This window comes from Cetorhinus maximus, chromosome 3 (assembly GCF_964194155.1).
Source record: "Cetorhinus maximus chromosome 3, sCetMax3.hap1.1, whole genome shotgun sequence".
Lineage (NCBI taxonomy): Eukaryota > Metazoa > Chordata > Chondrichthyes > Lamniformes > Cetorhinidae > Cetorhinus > Cetorhinus maximus.
In genome coordinates, this window is record NC_135881.1 from 2,960,719 (window position 1) to 2,980,045 (window position 19,327).

Consider the following 19,327-nt stretch of genomic DNA (forward strand, 5'->3'; position numbering starts at 1 on the left):
CTGCACCCCCTCCAGTGCAATCACATCCTTCCTATAATGTGGCGACCAGAACCGCACACAGTACTCCAGCTGTGGCCTCACCAAGGTTCTATACAACTCCAACATGACCTCCCTACTTTTATAATCTATGCCTCGATTGATAAAGGCAAGTGTCCCATATGCCTTTTTCACCACCCCACTAACATGCCCCTCTGCCTTCAGAGATCTATGGACACACACGCCAAGGTCCCTTTGTTCCTCAGAACTTCCTAGTGCCATGCCGTTCATTGAATATTTCCTTGTCAAATTACTCCTTCCAAAGTGTATCACCTCACACTTTTCAGGCTTAAATTCCATCTGCCACTTATCTGCCCATTTGACCATCCCGTCTATATCTTCCTGTAGCCCAAGACACTCAACCTCACTGTTAACCACCCAGCCAATCTTTGTGTCATCAGCAAACTTACTAATCCTACCCCCCACATAGTCATCTATGTCGTTTATATAAATGACGAATAATAGGGGACCCAGCACAGATCCCTGTGGTACGCCACTGGACACTGGCTTCCAGTCACTAAAGCATCCTTCTGTCATCACCCTCTGCCTCCTACAACTAAGCCAATTTTGAATCCACCTTATCAAATTACCTTGTATCCCATGTGCATTTGCCTTCTTTATAAGTCTCCTGTATTGATAAATCATCCTTGCGTTCTCCTTGATTTTGCTTTCCTTTCATGCGCTCTCTTTGTTTTCCTAATTTCTTTTTTGATTTCGCCCCTCCCCTTTCTATACTCCTCTCAGCTTTCTGTAGTATTGAGTTCTTGGTGTCTGACATAAACTTCCCTTTCCTGCCTTATCTTACCCTGTAAGCTCCTCGACATTCAGGGCCTCTAGAATTGGCCGTCTCACCCTTTTTCTTTGTGGGAACATGTTTACTCTGAACTCCCCTTTGAATGCCTTCCACTGCTCGGACACTGATTTACCTTCAAGAAACTGTTTCCAGTCCACATCTGCTGAATCACTCCTCAGCTTAGTAAAATTTAGAACTTTAACTCCTGTTTTATCTTTGCCCTTGTCCATAACTGTGTTAAAACTAACCGAGTTATGATCACTGCCACCAAAATGCTCCCCCACTGTCACTCCTTCCACCTGCCCAACTTCGTTTCCTTAAACTAGTTCACTCGAGGCATGCAGGAGGGCAGTAAATGATGATTTGAATGGAAACAATGTGCAGGGGTACGGGGGAAAAGGCAGGGCAATAGCACGAGGTCAAAATGTTCAATTGGAGAGCCAGTGCAGACATGATGGGCTGAATGGCCTCCTTCTGTGCTGTTAAAATTCTGTGAACTAAGTCCAGAACCAATCTTGTTGGACTTGCTACATACTGGCCAAAAAAGTTCTCCTGAATGTACTTTAAGAATTCTGTTCCCTCCATTCCTTTCACACTAAAACTATCCCAGTTAATATTGGGGTAGTTAAAATCCCTTCCTATTGCTGCCCTACTGTTTTTGCACTTTTCAGAGATTTGCCCACGTATTTGCTCTTCTCTCCCCCTCTGGCTGTTTGGGGGTCTGTAGTACACTCCCAGTAGCGTGACTGTGTGACTGTGTGACTGTCCGAAACTCAATCCTTGAGCTGCCGTTCCTGTCCCTCTTTAAGCCGTGTTTCTGGAATAGTTCTGATATCACACAGCCAGGTTTCTCTCTGTGCCCTCAGCTGCGCCTGCTTTATTTGCTCTGCTCCTTCCACTGAGCTCTGCCACCCTTGAGTACTGCCAAACTCTCTTTAGAACAAAGAACAAAGGAAAGTACAGCACAGGAACAGGCCCTTCGGCCCTCCAAGCCTGCGCCGATCATATTGCCCGTCAACTAAAGCATTTTGCACTTCCGGGGTCCGTATCCCTCTATTCCCATCCTATTCATGTATTTGTCAAGCTGCCTCTTAAACACCACTATCGTACCTGCTTCCACCACCTCCTCTGGCAGCGAATTCCAGACACTCACTACCCTCTGCGTAAAAAGCTTGCCCCGCACATCTCCTCTATAGTTTTCTCCTCTCACCTTAAATCTATGTCCCCTAGTAATTGACTCTTCCACCCTGGGAAAAAGCTTCTGACTATCTACTCTGTCCATGTCATTCATAATTTTGTAAACTTCTATCAAGTCGCCCCTCAATCTCCGTCGCTCTAGTGAGAACAATCTGAGTTTCTCCAACCTCTCCTCATAGCTAATAACCTCCAGACCAGGCAGCATCCTGGTAAACCCCCTCTGCACCCTCTCCAACGCCTTTATTTATTGTCTATCTTTTGTTTCCCCTGCCCTCCAGACTCACTCACTGATTTTCTGCCTTCCATTAACCGTTTCTGATTTTGCCCCATCTGGGTCCATCCTCGAGTTCCCATCTCCCTGCCAAACTAGATTATACTCCTCCCAACAGCACTAGCAAACCTCCCAGCAAGGACATTGGTCCTGACCCCCATTGAGGTGCAAATTGAGGCTTATACAGATCCCCCTCTCACCCAGAACTGGTCCCAATGCCCCAGGAATCTGAACTCTTCCCTCCTACATCATCTCTCCAGCCGTGCATTCATCAGCTCTCACCCCCTGTTTCTATGCTCACTAGTACGTGCCACTGGTAGTAATTCAGAGGTTACAACTTCTGAGGCCCTGCTTTTTAATATCTTACCTAGCTCCCTGGAATCTGCTTTCAGGACCTCATCCCTCTTTTTACCTAAGTCGTTGGTCCCAATGTGGACCACGACCTCTGGCTGTTCACCCTCCCCCTTCAGAATGTCCTGCAGCCGCTCATTGTCATCCTTGACCCTGGCACCAGGGAGGCAACATACCATCCCGGAGACATGTCTACGGCCACAGAAACACCTATCTGACCCCCTAACTATCGAAGGCGCTACCCCTATTCCTCTTCCACTCTCCTTCCTTCCTGTCCATGCACCTGAGCCACCCATGTTGTCCCGAACTTGGATCTTGCTGTACTCCCCCCGAGGAGCCATCGTCTTCACCGGCTTCCAAAATGCAAAACTGGTTCATGAGCGACATAGACTTGGAGGACTCCTGCACGACCTGCTTTGTCCTCCTAGGCTTTCTGGTGGTCATCCACTCACTCTCTGCCTGCACACTTCCTAGCCTGTGGCGTGAGCACATCCCTACACGTGCTTTCCATGTACTCCTCGGTGCCGTGGACGTGCCACAGTGACACCAGCCGCCGCTCGGAGTGCCGAACCCCGCGGCTCAGGTTTCTGGAGCCGGTGAGACCTCCAGCACGTGTGCTCTCCTAGGCCACGTGAAGTGTCCACGACTTCCCACGTGCCGCAGGATGGACATTCTGCACAGCCAAGCTGCCCTGCCATATTTTAAACTTACTTTTCCACTATTTACTATAAACTGGAGACTAGAAAGTAAAGTAGACTCACACGCCAATCAGCTCCATCTCTTGATCCAACTACTGGAGACTAATAAAAAGGTATCTGATGGAACACCTCTTTCACCCTGTGAACGAAATTCCCAACTCCACACTTTGTCTATGTCTCACTCAGGCATAGTCTCCTGTTCTTCTCGCGTGCCCCTACTGTCCATATGGTTTGAAGAACCGTCTCTTATGTAGAGCTTCTGATGAGCCACTACCTAGTTTAGCTTCCTGCTGTAGTAATCAACACACGTTCAACTGACTCCTTTCAGTTGATGGGCAGATAACTGCCACTACTATGCAGCCCCCTCCTATTGAAGCTGTTGGGTAAACCGACACCATCACCTGGTGGAGCTTCAGCACAGGGTGGGCAGAATATTTCATGGGCAATCCCTCCTTGAGCTGATTGGCTGATCCACTGGAAGCCAGGCATGGATGTTGATATTGGGGGATTCGGTGATGGTAATGCCATTGAGTGTCAAGGGGAGATGGTTAGATTCTCTCTTGTTAGAGACGGTCATTGCCTGGCACTTGTGCGACACAGAATTACAGAATTGTTACAGTGCAGGAGGAGGCCATTTGGCCCATCGTGTCTACACTGGCCCTCGGATTGAACAATTCTCATTCTCCCGCTTCCTCCCATAGCCCTGCACATTACAGATACGAATATTACTCGCTACTTTTCAGCCTTGACATGTTAGAGGTCTGATTTTATTTCTCTCTCTCTCTCTCTCTCATTTCACCCTTTTTCCCTCATACCCCCGTCTTATCCCTAGGTAATATCCGGGTGTTGTGCAGAGTAAAACCAGTCACAGAGGGTAACCAGACTGAGGGCAGTGGTACAGTGGTGGTGAGCACTGACCCAACCATGGACTGCAGGGTCAGGATGATGTATAAAGGCAAAACGAGGACCTTTGATCTGGACAAGGTGTTTCCATCACAGGCCACACAAGAGGAGGTAACTGCTTTACACACGGGGAACGCTAGGGAAGATGGATTAATCATGGGTGAAGAAAACATTTATCACTAGTCATGACAGGTTCATCACTACTGAAGAGTAGCTAGTGTTGGGACGGTATTGGTAACAGAAGTCTCCATGGTCTTCTGTAGGTTAACTGTAAGTCTTTATTAACTAGAACTATGTACACATGTACAGTAAAGAGGACAAGCTAAGAGCTGTTTCCATGTTTAGGTCTTTATACGTCTCCGCTCAACACCCAGGTGTGGGTCATGTGCCACAGAAGCACAGAATCTTTATGGTGCAGAAGGAGGCCATTCAGCCCATCGAGTTTGCACTGTCTCTCTGAAAGAGCATTCTACCTAGTCCCACTCCCCTGCCTTATCCCCGTAACCTTGCACATTCTCTCTTTTCAGGTAGCAATCCAATTCCCTTTAGAACACCTCGATCGAACCTGCCTCCACCACCCTTTCAGGAAGTTTGTTCCAAACTTCAATTGCCTCTGGGTGAAAAATGTTTCCTCACATCACGTTTACTCCTTTTGCCCATTATTTTGAATCTGTGCCCTCTAGTTCTTGATGTTCTCTTGAGTGGGGACAGTTTCTCACTATTTACCCTGTCCATACCCCTCAGGATCTTGAATATCTCTATTAAGTCTCCTCTCGGTCTTCTTTTCTCCAAGGAAAACAGTCCCAACCTCTCCAATCTGTCCTCATAGCCACAGTTCTTCTACAAGGCACAAGTCAGGAGTGTGATGGAATACTCCCCACTTGCCTGGATGAGTGCAGCTCCCACAACACTCAAGAAGCTCAACACCATCCAGGACAAAGCAGCTCCGCTTGATTGGCACCACATCCACAAACATTCACTCCCTCCACCACCGACGCACAGTAGCAGCAGTGTGTGTACCATCTACAAGATGCACTGCAGGAACTCACCAAGGCTCCTTTGACAACACCTTCCAAACCCATGACCACGACCAACTAGAAGGACAAGGGAAGCAGATAGATGGGAACACCACCACCTGGAACTCACCATCCTGACTTGGAAATATATCGCCGTTCCTTCACTGTCACTGGGTCAAAATCTCTCACTGCACTCACCCGCGCCCACAGTGATGTCATCGCCCACCCCCTTCCTGCCCCCACCCCAGCCGCACTGAGCTTTGCAGGGCGCGTTTAACACTGGCTGCCCGTTAATTGTCCAGCCAGCGTGAAATCACGGTCGGGGGCCCATTGCAGTCGGGCACCCGTTTCCTGACCCCTGTCCGGCCCACCGATCAGCCAGCCAAACACACAGTGATTGGACAACCAACCAGCCAATCACACAGTGATTGGACAACCAACCAGCCAATCACACACCAACTGGACAACCAGCCAGCCAAACACACAGTGATTGGACAACCAACCAGCCAAGCACACAGTGATTGGACAATCAGCCAGCCAATCACACACGGCTGGGGACAATCAGGCAGCCAATCACACGCCAACTGGACAACCAGCCAACCAATCACACAGTGATTGGACAATCAGCCAGCCAATCACACACGGCTGGGGACAATCAGCCAGCCAATCACACGCCAACTGGACAACCAGCCAACCAATCACACAGTGATTGGACAATCAGCCAGCCAATCACACACGGCTGGGGACAATCAGCCAGCCAATCACATGCCAAATGGACAACCAACCAGCCAATCACACAGTGATTGGGCAATCAGCCAGCCAATCGCACACGGCTGGGGACAATCAGCCAGCCAATCACACAGTGATTGGATAACCAGCCCGCCAATCACACAGTGATTGGACAATGGTCAGTGTGAGGAAGGTTAGATGTTCCTGTGTTTTGGAGATGGTGGGTGGTCTGATGGAATGATTAAGGCTGGAAGGAGATTGTCGAATGTTCCAGGAACTCCACGTCTGAGAATCCCTGGCAGCAACAAATGATGGGATGTTTGGAGAAGGGGGTGGGGAGACGGTGTGGGGACCTCCCCACCACGTGTTTAGGGATAGTACCCAGCCACATACACAGCAGGGCAACCCCCTCACTCTCCACCTGCCTGCTCACTAATGCCCTTGTGCTTCCCCCACCCTCAGGTATTCGAAGAGATCGAGCCCCTCATTACCTCCTGCATCGATGGGTACAACATCTGCATTTTTGCCTACGGACAAACGGGATCTGGAAAGACTTACACCATGGAGGCAAGTGACGGGGGAACTGGGCTGGGGTGGAGGAGGGGAGCAACTACCCCTGAGCGGGGCAGATTCACACAATGAACAGGTTCTGGGTGCCAGACACTGGGAAGGATGTGCACGGCCTCAGAGGGAGTGCAGGGTAAGATTACCCAGGATGATACCTGCGCTCGAAGGGTTAATTTAGGAGGAGCGATTAGACAGGCATATTCCCTGGAATTTAGAAGGTTATGGGGCGATTTGATCGAGGTGTTCAAGATATTATGCGGAACAGGTAGAAAATATTTCAGCTGTTTCAGAAGTCCAGGGCTGGGGACTGCAACCTAAAACTTGGAGTGTGGCCTATCGGTGATAAGATGAGGAAAAATGTCTTCAAAGAAAGTGCCTTGGACATTCGGAACTCTCTTCCACAAGTACCAATCGATGCCGGATTCATTGTTCATTTAAAAGCTGAGCTTGATAGATTCCCGGGAAGGGATATGGGGCAAAGGCAGGTTAGGTCACAGGTCAGCCATGACTCCATTGTATACCGTGGGACAGGCTCGAGGGGCTGAATGGCCTCCTCCTGTTCCATGCGAAACATCCCTATATCGCCCCCGATGGCCACCCCTGCCCCACCCAATGATGGCGCGCAGGGCCAGCTGTTAGAAACGGAAGGGACCTCCCCGAAAAACTCTCCCCTGTTCCCCCTGATCCCCACCCACCCCACCACAAACCAGGTCAGGAGTGGGAAGTCCCAGATGGGAAAGACCCCAGACAGAGATAACCAGCCTGGCTGATTCTCAGAGCACTGGCCAAGTTATGGGGAGGCGGTGGTGTAGTGACAATGTCACTGGACTAGTGATCCAGCGACCCAGGTTAGCGCCCTGGGGACACAGGTTCAGGTCCCACCAGGGTAGCTGGTAGAATTTAAACTCAATGAATAAAATCTGGAGTTGAAAACTAGTCTCAGTAACGGTGACCATGAAAGTGTCATCGATTGTTGTTTAAAAACCCATCTGGTTCACTAATGCCCTTTAGGGAAGGAAATCTGCCGTCCTTACCTGGTCTGGCCTACATGTGACTCCAGACCCACAGCCATGTGGTTGGCTCTTCACTGCCCTCAGAGATGCTGTCACAAGCCTCAAGGGAGATGGTCAGCACACACTGGGCTATCCATTGACATCCCATGATCACTTTGCCTCAGGACCATCTTGGTCCATTGTCAAAGCTGAGATTCGCTGATGTGTCACTGCTCAAACCTTCCCCCCATCTCCCCATTCCACTTGGCCGTGTTATGCCAAAGATGGTACAAGGCACAAATCTCTGGGCTTCTGGTTCCTGAGCGACCGGTCAAAGGGGAGGAGGAAGTAAGTCCCTCACTGAGGCTGCCGTTTCCAATTGCAGGGAGTGGCCGAGGACCCTGGGATTAACCAGCGGGCACTGAGGGCCCTCTTCAGGGAGACTGAGGAAAGGAGCGACTCCTGGATATACACCATCTCTCTCAGCATGGTGGAGATCTACAACGAACAACTGAGGTACGTGCCTGCACCCGGCAAACAGCAACTCCCCTGGGTGAGATGGTTGTCCCCGGGGGCCCTTTACTGTGGCGGGGGAGGGGAACTGGGACCGGACAGCAACAGGTGAAAGGTCACGCACTTCCTAAGAGTTCAAGCGGCAGAAATCGATGCTAATCCTGAGTGGGAGGATTGAGTCACAGCCCAGACCAGACACTGGAGAACATAATTTAGGCCGACACTACCTTGTCAGTACTGAGGGAGTGCTGCACTGTCAGAGGGTCAGTACTGAGGGAGTGCTGCACTGTCAGAGGGTCAGTACTGAGGGAGTGCTGCACTGTCAGAGGGTCAGTACTGAGGGAGTGCTGCACTGTCAGAGGGTCAGTACTGAGGAAGCGGTGCACTGTCAGAGGGTCAGTACTGAGGGAGTGCCGCACTGTCGGAGGGTCAGTACTGAGGGAGTGCAGCGCTGTCGGAGGGTCAGTACTGAGGGAGCGCCGCGCTGTCGGAGGGTCAGTACTGAGGGAGTGCCGCACTGTCAGAGGGTCAGTACTGAGGGAGTGCCGCACTGTCGGAGGGTCAGTACTGAGGGAGTGCCGCACTGTCGGAGGGTCAGTACTGAGGGAGTGCCGCACTGTCGGAGGGTCAGTACTGAGGGAGTGCCGCACTGTCGGAGGGTCAGTACTGAGGGAGTGCCGCACTGTCGGAGGGTCAGTACTGAGGGAGTGCCGCACTGTCGGAGGGTCAGTACTGAGGGAGTGCTGCACTGTCGGAGGGTCAGTACTGAGGGAGTGCTGCACTGTCAGAGGGTCAGTACTGAGGGAGTGCCGCACTGTCAGACGGTCAGTACTGAGGGAGTGCCGCACTGTCGGAGGGTCAGTACTGAGGGAGTGCTGCACTGTCAGAGGGTCAGTACTGAGGGAGTGCTGCACTGTCGCAGGGTCAATACTGAGGGAGTGCTGCACTGTCGCAGGGTCAGTACTGAGGGAGCACCGCACTGTCGGAGGGTCAGTACTGAGGGACTGCCGCACTGTCGGAGGGTCAGTACTGAGGGAGCGCCGCACTGTCGGAGGGTCAGTACTGAGGGAGTGCCGCACTGTCGGAGGGTCAGTACTGAGGGAGCGCTGCACTGTCATAGAGTCCGTACTGAGTGAGTGCTGCACTGTCAGAGGGTCAGTACTGAGGGAGTGCCGCACTGTCAGAGGGTCAGTACTGAGGGAGTGCTGCACTGTCAGAGGGTCAGTACTGAGGGAGTGCTGCACTGTCAGAGGGTCAGTACTGAGGGAGTGCTGTACTGTCAAAGGGTCAGTACTGAGGGAGTGCTGCACTGTCGGAGGGTCAGTACTGAGGGAGCGCTGCACTGTCAGAGGGTCAGTACTGAGGGAGTGCTGCACTGTCAGAGGGTCAGTACTGAGGGAGTGCTGCACTGTCAGAGGGTCAGTACTGAGCGAGTGCTGCACTGTTAGATCTTCAGTCTTTCAGATGAAATTTTTTAAAATTTACTCTTTCAGGGGATGTGGGCTTCGCTGGCTGGGCCCAGCATTTATTGCCCATGCCTAGTTGCCCTTGAGAAGGTGGTGGTGAGCTGCCTTCTTGAACCGCAGCAGTCCATGTGGTGTAGGTACACCCACAGTGCTGTTAGGGAGGGAGTTCCAGGATTTTGACCCAGCGACAATGAAGGAACGGTGATATACTTCCAAGTCAGGATGGTGAGTGACTTGGAGGGGAACGTCCAGGTGGTGGTGTTCCCATCTATCTGCTGCCCTTGTCCTTCTAGATGGTAGTGGTCGTGGGTTTGGAAGGTGCTGTCGAAGAAGCCTTGGTGAGTCTCTGAGGAAACTAAAACTAATTGTTTGGTGTTACAGAACTTGAGTTTTGCTGAAAAAAGAGACATAGAACCATAGAACACTACAGCACAGAAAACAGGCCATTCAGCCCTTCTAGTCTGTGCCGAAATATTATTCCGCTAGTCCCATTGACCTGCACCTAGTCCATAACTCTCCAGACCTCTCCCATCCATGTATCTATCTAATTTATTCTTAAAACTTAAGAGTGAACCCGCATTTACCACGTCAGATGGTAGCTCGTTCCACACTCTCACCACTCTCTGAGTGAAGAAGTTCCCCCTAATGTTCCCCCTAAACCTTTCCCCTTTCACCCTAAAGCCATGTCCTCGCGTGTTTATTTCTCCTAATCTAAGTGGAAAGAGCCTACTCGCATTTACTCTGTCTATACCCCTCACAATTTTGTAAACTTCTATCAAATCTCCCCTCATTCTTCTACGCTCCAAGGAATAAAGTCCTAACCTGTTTAATCTTTCCCTGTAACTCAACTCCTTAAGACCTGGCAACATCCTAGTAAATCTTCTCTGCACTCTCTCAATCTTACTGATATCCTTCCTGTAGTTAGGCGACCAGAACTGCACACAATACTCCAAAGTTGGCCTCACCAATGTCTTATACAACCTTACCATAACATCCCAACCCCTATACTCAATACTTTGATTTATGAGGGCCAGTATGCCAAAAGCTTTCTCTACAATCTTGTCTACCTGTGACGCCACTTTCAGGGAATTATGTATCTGAACTCCCAGATCCCTTTGTTCCTCCGCACTCCTCAGTGCCCTACCATTTACTGTGTATGTCCTACCTTGGTTTGACCTTCCAAAATGCAACAACTCACACTTTTCCGCATTAAATTCCATCTGCCATTTTCTGGCCCATTTTTCCAGTTGGTCCAGATCTCTCTGCAAGCTTTGAAAGCCTTCCTCGCTGTCCACAACGCCTCCAATCTTAGTGTCATCAGCAAACTTGCTGATCCAATTCACCACATTATCACCCAAATCATTGATATAGACAACAAACAACAATGGTCCCAGTACAGATCCCTGAGGCACACCACTAGTCACAGACCTCCAGTCTGAGAAGCAATCATCCACTACCACTCTCTGTCTTCTCCCACACAGCCAATTTCCAATCCAGTTTACAACCTCTCCATGGATACCAAGTGTCTGAACCTTCTGAACTAACCTCCCATGTGGGACCTTGTCAAAGGCCTTACTAAAGTCCATGTAGACAACATCCACAGCCTTTCCTTCATCTACTTTCTTGGTAACCTCCTCGAAAAACTCTACAAGGTTCGTTAAACACGACCTACCACGCACAAAGCCATGCTGACTATCCTTAATCAGCCCTTGGCTGTCCAAATAATTGTATATCCGATCTCTCAGAACACCTTCCAATAATTTACCTACTACTGACGTCAGGCTCACTGGCCTGTAATTACCTGGTTTACTTTTGGAGCCTTTTTTAAACAACGGAACAACATGAGCTACCCTCCAATCCTCCGGCACCTCACCCGTGGCTAAGGACATTTTAAATATTTCTGCCAGAGCCCCTGCAATTTCTACACTAGTCTCCCTCAAGGTCCGAGGGAATATCATGTCAGGCCCGGGGGATTTATCTACCTTTATTCGCTGTAAGGCAGCAAGCACCTCCTCCTCTGTGTAAGCTTTTCGTCTTGCACTCATCAGGACACTTGCAAGGGTACCAATTACCAATATAAGGGGGAAAACAACACTTTATAGTTATGTGAAAAGAGTGCTGATTGGTTGGCAAGTGGTCTTGCCATGGAGAATGCACCAGTGATGGTGACTGTCGGTCAAGCTCACAATGTGACACATTTGCATGTACTGGAAGCTACATATATTAATACACGGGGCCCTGTACTCTGCAGACAGAAAGAACATGTATACACATTGCGCCTGTTTCAGCTAAACCAAATAAGGGACAGCCATTCACTGACTCATTCCTCAGGGCAATGCCTTGACCAATCAGAGCCAAGCTGCCTGGTTTAAATTTCAAACAATGCTTGGCAGTTAACTGTCAGCTACCATCAGAGCACTATTGAATAAAGTGTGACATGGAGCCATTTAAGGAGATATTAGGTCAGGTGACCAAAAGCTTGGACGAAGAGGTTTTAAGGAGGAAAGCGAGGTAGAGAGGCAGAGAAATTTAGGGAGGGAGCTTGGGATCTAAGCTACTGAAGGCACGGCCAGTAGTGGTGGACTGAATAAAATCGGGCACGTTCAAGAGGCCAGAGCTAGAGGAGTGCAGATATCTCGGAGTGTTGTGAGGCCTGGAGGAGATCACAGAGATAGGGAGTGAGGAAATGGAGGGATTTGAAAACATGGATGCCAGTGTATGTCAGTGAGCACAGTGGGGCGGAGGGGGGCGTGTGGATGGATGGGGAACGGAGCCTGATCCCAGAAACTGTTCCCACTGACCGGAGGCTCATTAAGCGGAGGCCCCAGATTCGAGGCGATTGGCGACAGGAGCGGAGGGATGATGGAAATGACTTCTCCACAACGAGAGGTTGTGATGTGGAACACACTGAAAGATCCAACAGCCACTTCCTAAAGAGAATTGGGTCAGTATTTGAAGAGTAAAAGTTTACAGGGAAAGGACAGGGGAGTGGGATTAATTGGACAGGCCATTCAGAGAGAGACAGCAAACAGACAATGGGCCGAAGGGCTGGATGAGTCTGTGCGACCCCAGACCACCCTCACTGATTCCACACAAACCCTCAATTTATCCAAATCTTCAGCCTGCGATTTGGGAATTTGCTTACCCCTGAACCTACTCTCTTTATGATAAGAATGAGGAACAGGAGGAGGCCATTCTGCCCCTCGAACCTTCTCTGCGATTCGATAAGATTGTGGCTGATCTGATTGTGGCCTTAACTCCACTTTCCTGTCTGCCCCCCACCCCACCCCCACCCCCGATAACCCTCAACTCCCCTGTCAATCAAAAATCTGCCTAACTCACTCTTGAATATATTCAGTGACCCAGGTCTCCGGGAAAGAGAATTCCACAGACTAACAACCCACAGAGAGAGGAAATCCCCCCTCATCTCCGTCTTCAAAGGGAGACACTGCTCCCCGCGTGTTTTAGATTCACCCCCCCAAGAGGAAACATTCTCTCAACATCTACCCCATCAAGCCCCCTCAGAATCTAATATGTTCCAATAAGATCACCCCTCATTCTTCTAAACTCCAATGAGCACAGGCCCAACCTACTCAACCTCTCCTCATAAGACAATCCCTTCATACCGGGAATCAGCCGACTGAACCTTCACTGAGCTGCCTAATGCGAGGATGTCCCTCCTTAAATAAGGAGACCAGAACTGTACAGAGTATTCTAGATGGTATCTCCCCAATGTCCTGTAAAGTTGGAATTGGACTTCCCTACTTTGATACTCCAACCCCCTTGCAATAAAGGCCAACGTTCTATTTGCCCTCCTCATCCCTTGTCCTACTCTCTTTCCTCCAGCCTGTGTGGCTGTGAGATTGTTCCCGGGATCTTCACTATTGTCTGGTTTTATTCCAGGGATCTTCTTGGGAAAGACCCTCATGAGAAGTTGGAAATCAAGTTGAAGCCAGACGGCAGTGGTCACCTCCACGTCCCCGGTCTGACGCACGTGGAGGTCAAACGTTACGAAGAGATTGGAAAGGTGAGACCCTTGGGCAGTTCCCTCCCCTCTCCGCCCACCGGGACCTCCGCGGCTCTGATGGACGCTACTGACCGTTTACCCCTCCCCCTCCCCCCTCTCCCGGCAGGTCCTGGCATTGGGCCGGAGAAACCGGGTCACCCAGAGCACCAACATGAACCAGCACAGCTCTCGCTCACACGCTCTGCTGACCATCACTGTCACAGGAACGGACACCAGGACCAACACCAAGACGGCAGGTAGGGCCTGTACCACAGGGCCTCGATCCACCTCAGCAACCAGCCAGTTCCCTCCGCCCCTCCTCCCTGCACTGCAGCCCGCCTGTGGAGCCCCACCTTCCCCACACACCCCCCGCCCATCAGCCACTCCCCCACCCAAGTCTCCCCACTCCCCCAGTACCCGCCACACCACCTCAGTGTCCCCACATCTCCCCACCCCAACCATCCCACCCCCCGGTCTCCCCACATGCTGTTCTACTGCACCCCCATCCCGCTCTATACCCACCTCCCCGTGCCCCCCCTCTCTCCCCATGCCCCCCACTCTCCCCGTGCCCCCCACTCTCCCCGTGCCCCCCACTCTCCCCGTGCCCCCCACTCTCCCCATGCCCCCCTCTCTCCCCGTGCCCCCAACTCTCCCCGTGCCCCCCACTCTCTCCGTGCCCCCAACTCTCCCCGTGCCCCCCACTCTCTCCGTGCCCCCCACTCTCTCCGTGCCCCCCACTCTCCCCATGCCCCCCACTCTCCCCGTGCCCCCCTCTCTCCCCGTGCCCCCAACTCTCCCCGTGCCCCCCACTCTCCCCGTGCCCCCCACTCTCCCCGTGCCCCCCACTCTCCCCGTGCCCCCCACTCTCCCCGTGCCCCCCACTCTCTCCGTGCCCCCCACTCTCCCCGTGCCCCCCACTCTCCCCGTGCCCCCCTCTCTCCCCGTGCCCCCCACTCTCCCCGTGCCCCCAACTCTCCCCGCGCCCCCCCTCTCCCCGTGCCCCCCACTCTCCCCGCGCCCCCCACTCTCCCCGCGCCCCCCCTCTCCCCGTGCCCCCCCTCTCCCCGTGCCCCCACTCTCCCCGCGCGCCCCCTCTCCCCGTGCCCCCCCTCTCCCCGTGCCCCCCCTCTCCCCGTGCCCCCCCTCTCCCCACGTTCCCACCCCCTCAGGGGTTGATGTCACTGAGTGAAGGCCGTCCTGACCTGGTTCTGCCCTGACAGGGAAGCTGAACCTGGTGGATTTGGCCGGCTCGGAGCGAGTCTGGAAATCGGGAGCGGAAGGTGAGAGGTTGAAGGAGGCTCAGAATATCAACAAATCCCTGCTGGCGCTCGGGGATGTCATCCAGGCTCTGAGAGCCAAACAGAACCACATCCCATTCCGGAATTCCAAGCTCACCTACCTGCTCCAGGATTCACTGGGAAAGGGCAACAAAACCGTCATGATGGTCCAGGTAACAGAGCGAGAGAGAGAGTGTGTGTGCATGTCTCTGTCTGTCTGTCTGTCTGTCTGTGTGACTCTGTGTGTGTCTCTGTCTGTGTGTGTGTCTGTGTCTGTGTGTGTGTGTCCCTGTGTGTGTGTGTCCCTGTGTGTGTCCCTGTGTGTGTCCCTGTCTGTGTCTCTGTCTGTGTCTCTGTGTCTGTGTGTGTGTCTCTGTGTCTGTGTCTGTGTGTGTGTCTCTGTGTCAGTGTGTGTGTGTGCCTGTCTCTGTGTGTGTGTCTGTGTCTGTATCTCTGTATCTGTGTCTCTGTGTGTGTGTGTGTGTGTGTGTGTGAATGTGTCTGTCTTTTTTTATTCATTCACGGGATGTGGGCTTCGCTGGCTGGGTGGGGGCATTTATTGCCCATCCCTAGTTACCCTTGAGAAGGTGGTGGTGAGCTGCCTTCTTGAGCCGCTGCAGTCCATGTGGTGTAGGTACACCTACAGTGCTGTTAGGGAGGGAGTTCCAGGATTTTGACCCAGTGACAGTGAAGGAACGGCGATATATTTCCAAGTCAGGATGGTGAGTGACTTGGAGGGGAATTTCCAGGTGGTTGTGATGTTGATGTAAAGACAGAAATCACTGATAAGGGTCCTGGGTAAACACGCTGTGGGTTCATTTAAGTTTGACGGTGTGAAACATTGCTCTTCATCTCATCGTACACAAGGCCGTCATTTCCTGGTTTGTCAGTCACCTCGTGTACACGTATCTGACAGGATACCCGATAGTCAATCTTACTGCTCGAAGGTACCCGTTGTGTACGGTCTGTCTGGATCAGTGCACGTCTGGTTGTAGCTGCATCAGCCTTTGCTCTAGTCACTGCCGCTGCCAATGGCCCTTTCTGCCCCAGGCCTTGCCGGATTGATGGAAAACCGGGCCTTTCCTTGGTGCCTGGAGAGGTCCACACCTTCCACATGTCTCCTTGGGTTTGGCTATTCTGGTGAATGAGTCAACAATTGGGGTTGTACTGAGGACCTGTGATCTTCATCAAGCTGTGAGGATCGCTCCATACTCACCTCCATCTTTGAGTAGCTCTTCGATAAGATACATTTTGGGCTTGTCTAGCAGATCATTCTGGACAATTCTGTCTGCTAGCTCTGCGTTTGAAGAATCACAGTACCTACCCTTTTCTCTGCATCTACTGATGAAGTGCTCTATGGGTTCTGTAGGCTATTGTCAAAATGACATGAACTCCAGTCGATGAATACGGAAGTTTAACCTGATCCTGAACCGGTCTCCAGTGTAATCCATGTCTTTTGGGGATCCTTTAGCTCTTCTGCTGTTAATCCTGACGTGTTCAGCCTGTGTAGACCTTCGTTCCCAATTGCTGGGTGAATTTTTATGGCTTTCTTGGGAGGTTCTGACACACCTGAAATCAAGAAACCATCACTCTGTTCGCTGGTTAAACATTCCTGAATTCGGATAGCAGGTCAGCTGCATCCCAGTTCAAACTGGGGAATTCTGTGGACATTTTGACAATATCCCTTTGATCTTCCCTCTCCTATGGCACCTGGGATGAATGTCACAATAGCCGCTTTCGCAGGCCATTCCGAAGCTTCGACCATTATAATTGTAACCTTCTCTGGCCCGATTTTTATGATGTCACCATCGATCCACCCACACCCTGGCCACTCAACCCTTCCCGACTGAGCTAACCCGGTGCTGGTCCTCCTGATGCACTGTCCCTCTCACTGAGCTGACAGTGCACTGCAATCTCACCACCAGGGATTCGCCTGCATACCAGCCCTTTATTTGAGCGTTAGCTCGGCGCTGTGTTGGCAAAGTGTTTCTGTGCAGTCACCACGCTGTGTTCTCAACACTCTCCAACACCTCAACTCTCCTGAATGTCAAGGGTCATCTCATGCTATGTAACACGATCTAAGGCTGTTCACCATGTCATTCCTGTACTGCATCTTGCTCCCAGACTGTTCGACCACCGCTGATCACCATGTTGTGTTTTTATAATGATATAAAGGCATCAACCAGTCAGAAGGGATTGTGTAAACATGTTGTGGGTTCACGTACATGGATAGAAAGCTTGACGGCATCAGCAGCAGAGCTGTGAGTGTGTGCTCTGCTCACAGGCAAGAGTGAAACTAAGACTGGATCGCATGACACACTTCCCTTCTGGTGATGTCATGCTCCTATCCTTTAAAGGCATATTACAACACAGGCCATGTGGTGTAGGTACACCCACAGTGCTGTTAGAGAGGGAGTTCCAGGATTTTGACCCAGTGACAGTGAAGGAACGGTGATATATTTCCAAGTCAGGATGGTGAGTGACTTGGAGGGGAACTTCCAGGTGATGGTGTTCCCATCTATCTGCTGCCCTTGTCCTTCTAGATGGTAGTGGTCGTGGGTTTGGAAGGTGCTGTCGAAGGAGCTTTGGTGAGTTCCTGCAGTGCATCTTGTAGATGGTACACACACTGTTGCTACTGTGCGTCGGTGGTGGAGGGAGTGAATGTTTGAGGATGTGATGCTTCGTCCTGGATGGTGTTGAGCTTCTTTAGTGTTGTTGGAGCTGCACACATCCAGGCAAGTGGAGTGTGTGTGTTTGTGTGTGTGTGCATAATAATGCACAAGTGTGTAATTGTGTGCACATTTAAAGGTGTGCATGGGCATCACGGGGTATTAAAGGGTGAGGGGAGAGTGGGATTAGACTGGGTGGGATATTAAAGGGTGTGGGGAGTGAGGGGGAGAGTGGGATTAGACTGGGTGGGATATTAAAGGGTGCGGGGAGTGAGGGGGAGAGTGGGATTAGACTGGGTGGGATATTAAAGGGTGCGGGGAGTGAGGGGGAGAGTGGGATTAGACTGTGTGGGATATTAAAGGGTGCGGGGAGTGAGGGGGAGAGTGGGAGTAGACTGGGTGGGATATTAAAGGGTGTGGGGAGTGAGGGGTAGAGTGGGATTAGACTGGGTGGGATATTAAAGGGTGCGGAGAGTGAGGGGGAGAGTGGGATTAGACTGTGTTGGATATTAAAGGGTGCGGGGAGTGAGGGGGAGAGTGGGATTAGACTGGGTGGGATATTAAAGGGTGTGGGGAGTGAGGGGGAGAGTGGGATTAGACTGGGTGGGATATTAAAGGGTGCGGGGAGTGAGGGGGAGAGTGGGATTAGACTGGGTGGGATATTAAAGGGTGCGGGGAGTGAGGGGGAGAGTGGGATTAGACTGGGTGAGATATTAAAGGGTGCGGGGAGTGGGGGGAGAATGGGATTAGACTGGGTGTGATATTAAAGGGTGCGGGGAGTGAGGGGGAGAGTGGGATTAGACTGTGTGGGATATTAAAGGGTGTGGGGAGTGAGGGGGAGAGTGTGATTAGACTGTGTGGGATATTAAAGGGTGCGGGGAGTGAGGGGGAGAGTGGGATTAGACTGTGTTGGATATTAAAGGGTGCGGGGAGTGAGGGGGAGAGTGGGATTAGACTGGGTGGGATATTAAAGGGTGCGGGGAGTGAGGGGAGAGTGGGATTAGACTGGGTGGGATATTAAAGGGTGCGGGGAGTGAGGGGGAGAGTGGGATTAGACTGGGTGGGATATTAAAAGGTGCGGGGAGTGAGGGGAGAGTGGGATTAGACTGGGTGGGATATTAAAGGGTGTGGGGAGAGAGGGGGAGAGTGGGATTAGACTGGGTGGGATATTAAAGGGTGCAGAGTGTGAGGAGAGTGGGATTCGATGGGTGGATAATAATTTCCTCTTCCCTGTTACTAGGTATCGCCGCTGTTAACGGATTTGGGAGAGTCCATGTGTTCGCTGAAGTTCGCTCACAGAGTTTGCAAAGTGGAGCAGGGGCCGGCCAGTCAATGTCTGCTACCTCTAGGCACTGACCCATCACCTTGAAACCTCCTCTCATCCCACGACAGGCCCTGTCAACCTTCCACCAACCTCTGACAGTCGGCCTGCGACGCCTACCATTGCCGAATATCTAAACCTCTGCCCCGCCCTCCACCGCAGGAGAGCATCACTATGAATAGTCAGCAGCAGGAAATGATCTCTCTCACTGGACAAACTGGACTCATTCAATCAGTTTGTGTTGGGGATCATTGAGAAAGGGGCAACTTGGATGGTGGGAGGGGGTGGAGGGCTTCTTATATGGTGGGGGAGGGTGCCGGGGGGTGCAGGGATTATTAAATGGGTGAGCTGGGGGGAGTGGCGGAGGTGGGCTGGAGGGGGTATTATACAGGAGGGGCCGGGAGGAGGTGGGGGGGAACGTTATACTGAGGGGGTCTAAGGGGGCAGTTAGGGGGCTTCTGTAGGGCACAGGGCTTTGGTGGTGGGGGGGGTGGGGGGGGAGCTGCTGGCCAATCACAGAGC

The 19,327-nt window shown here is 51.8% G+C and overlaps 1 protein-coding gene across 2 annotated transcripts in view; it reads left to right on the forward strand.

Annotated features, from left to right (window-relative positions):
• The window catches only part of LOC144674903 (kinesin-like protein KIFC3), an 81,398-nt gene extending 62,334 nt beyond the window's left edge, over positions 1-19,064 (forward strand). The window contains exons 13-19 of one of the 2 annotated variants that reach the window (XM_078536042.1): positions 4,179-4,360; positions 6,457-6,565; positions 7,943-8,069; positions 13,436-13,559; positions 13,666-13,795; positions 14,759-14,988; positions 18,725-19,064. In XM_078536042.1, the coding sequence (XP_078392168.1) occupies positions 4,179-4,360; positions 6,457-6,565; positions 7,943-8,069; positions 13,436-13,559; positions 13,666-13,795; positions 14,759-14,988; positions 18,725-18,853 (1,031 nt within the window). In that variant the 3' untranslated portion in view covers positions 18,854-19,064. Of the gene's footprint in view, positions 1-4,178; positions 4,361-6,456; positions 6,566-7,938; positions 8,070-13,435; positions 13,560-13,665; positions 13,796-14,758; positions 14,989-18,724 lie in introns of both variants that reach the window. The other variant, XM_078536036.1, reaches the window with a different exon arrangement.
• Positions 19,065-19,327: the final 263 nt, after the last annotated feature.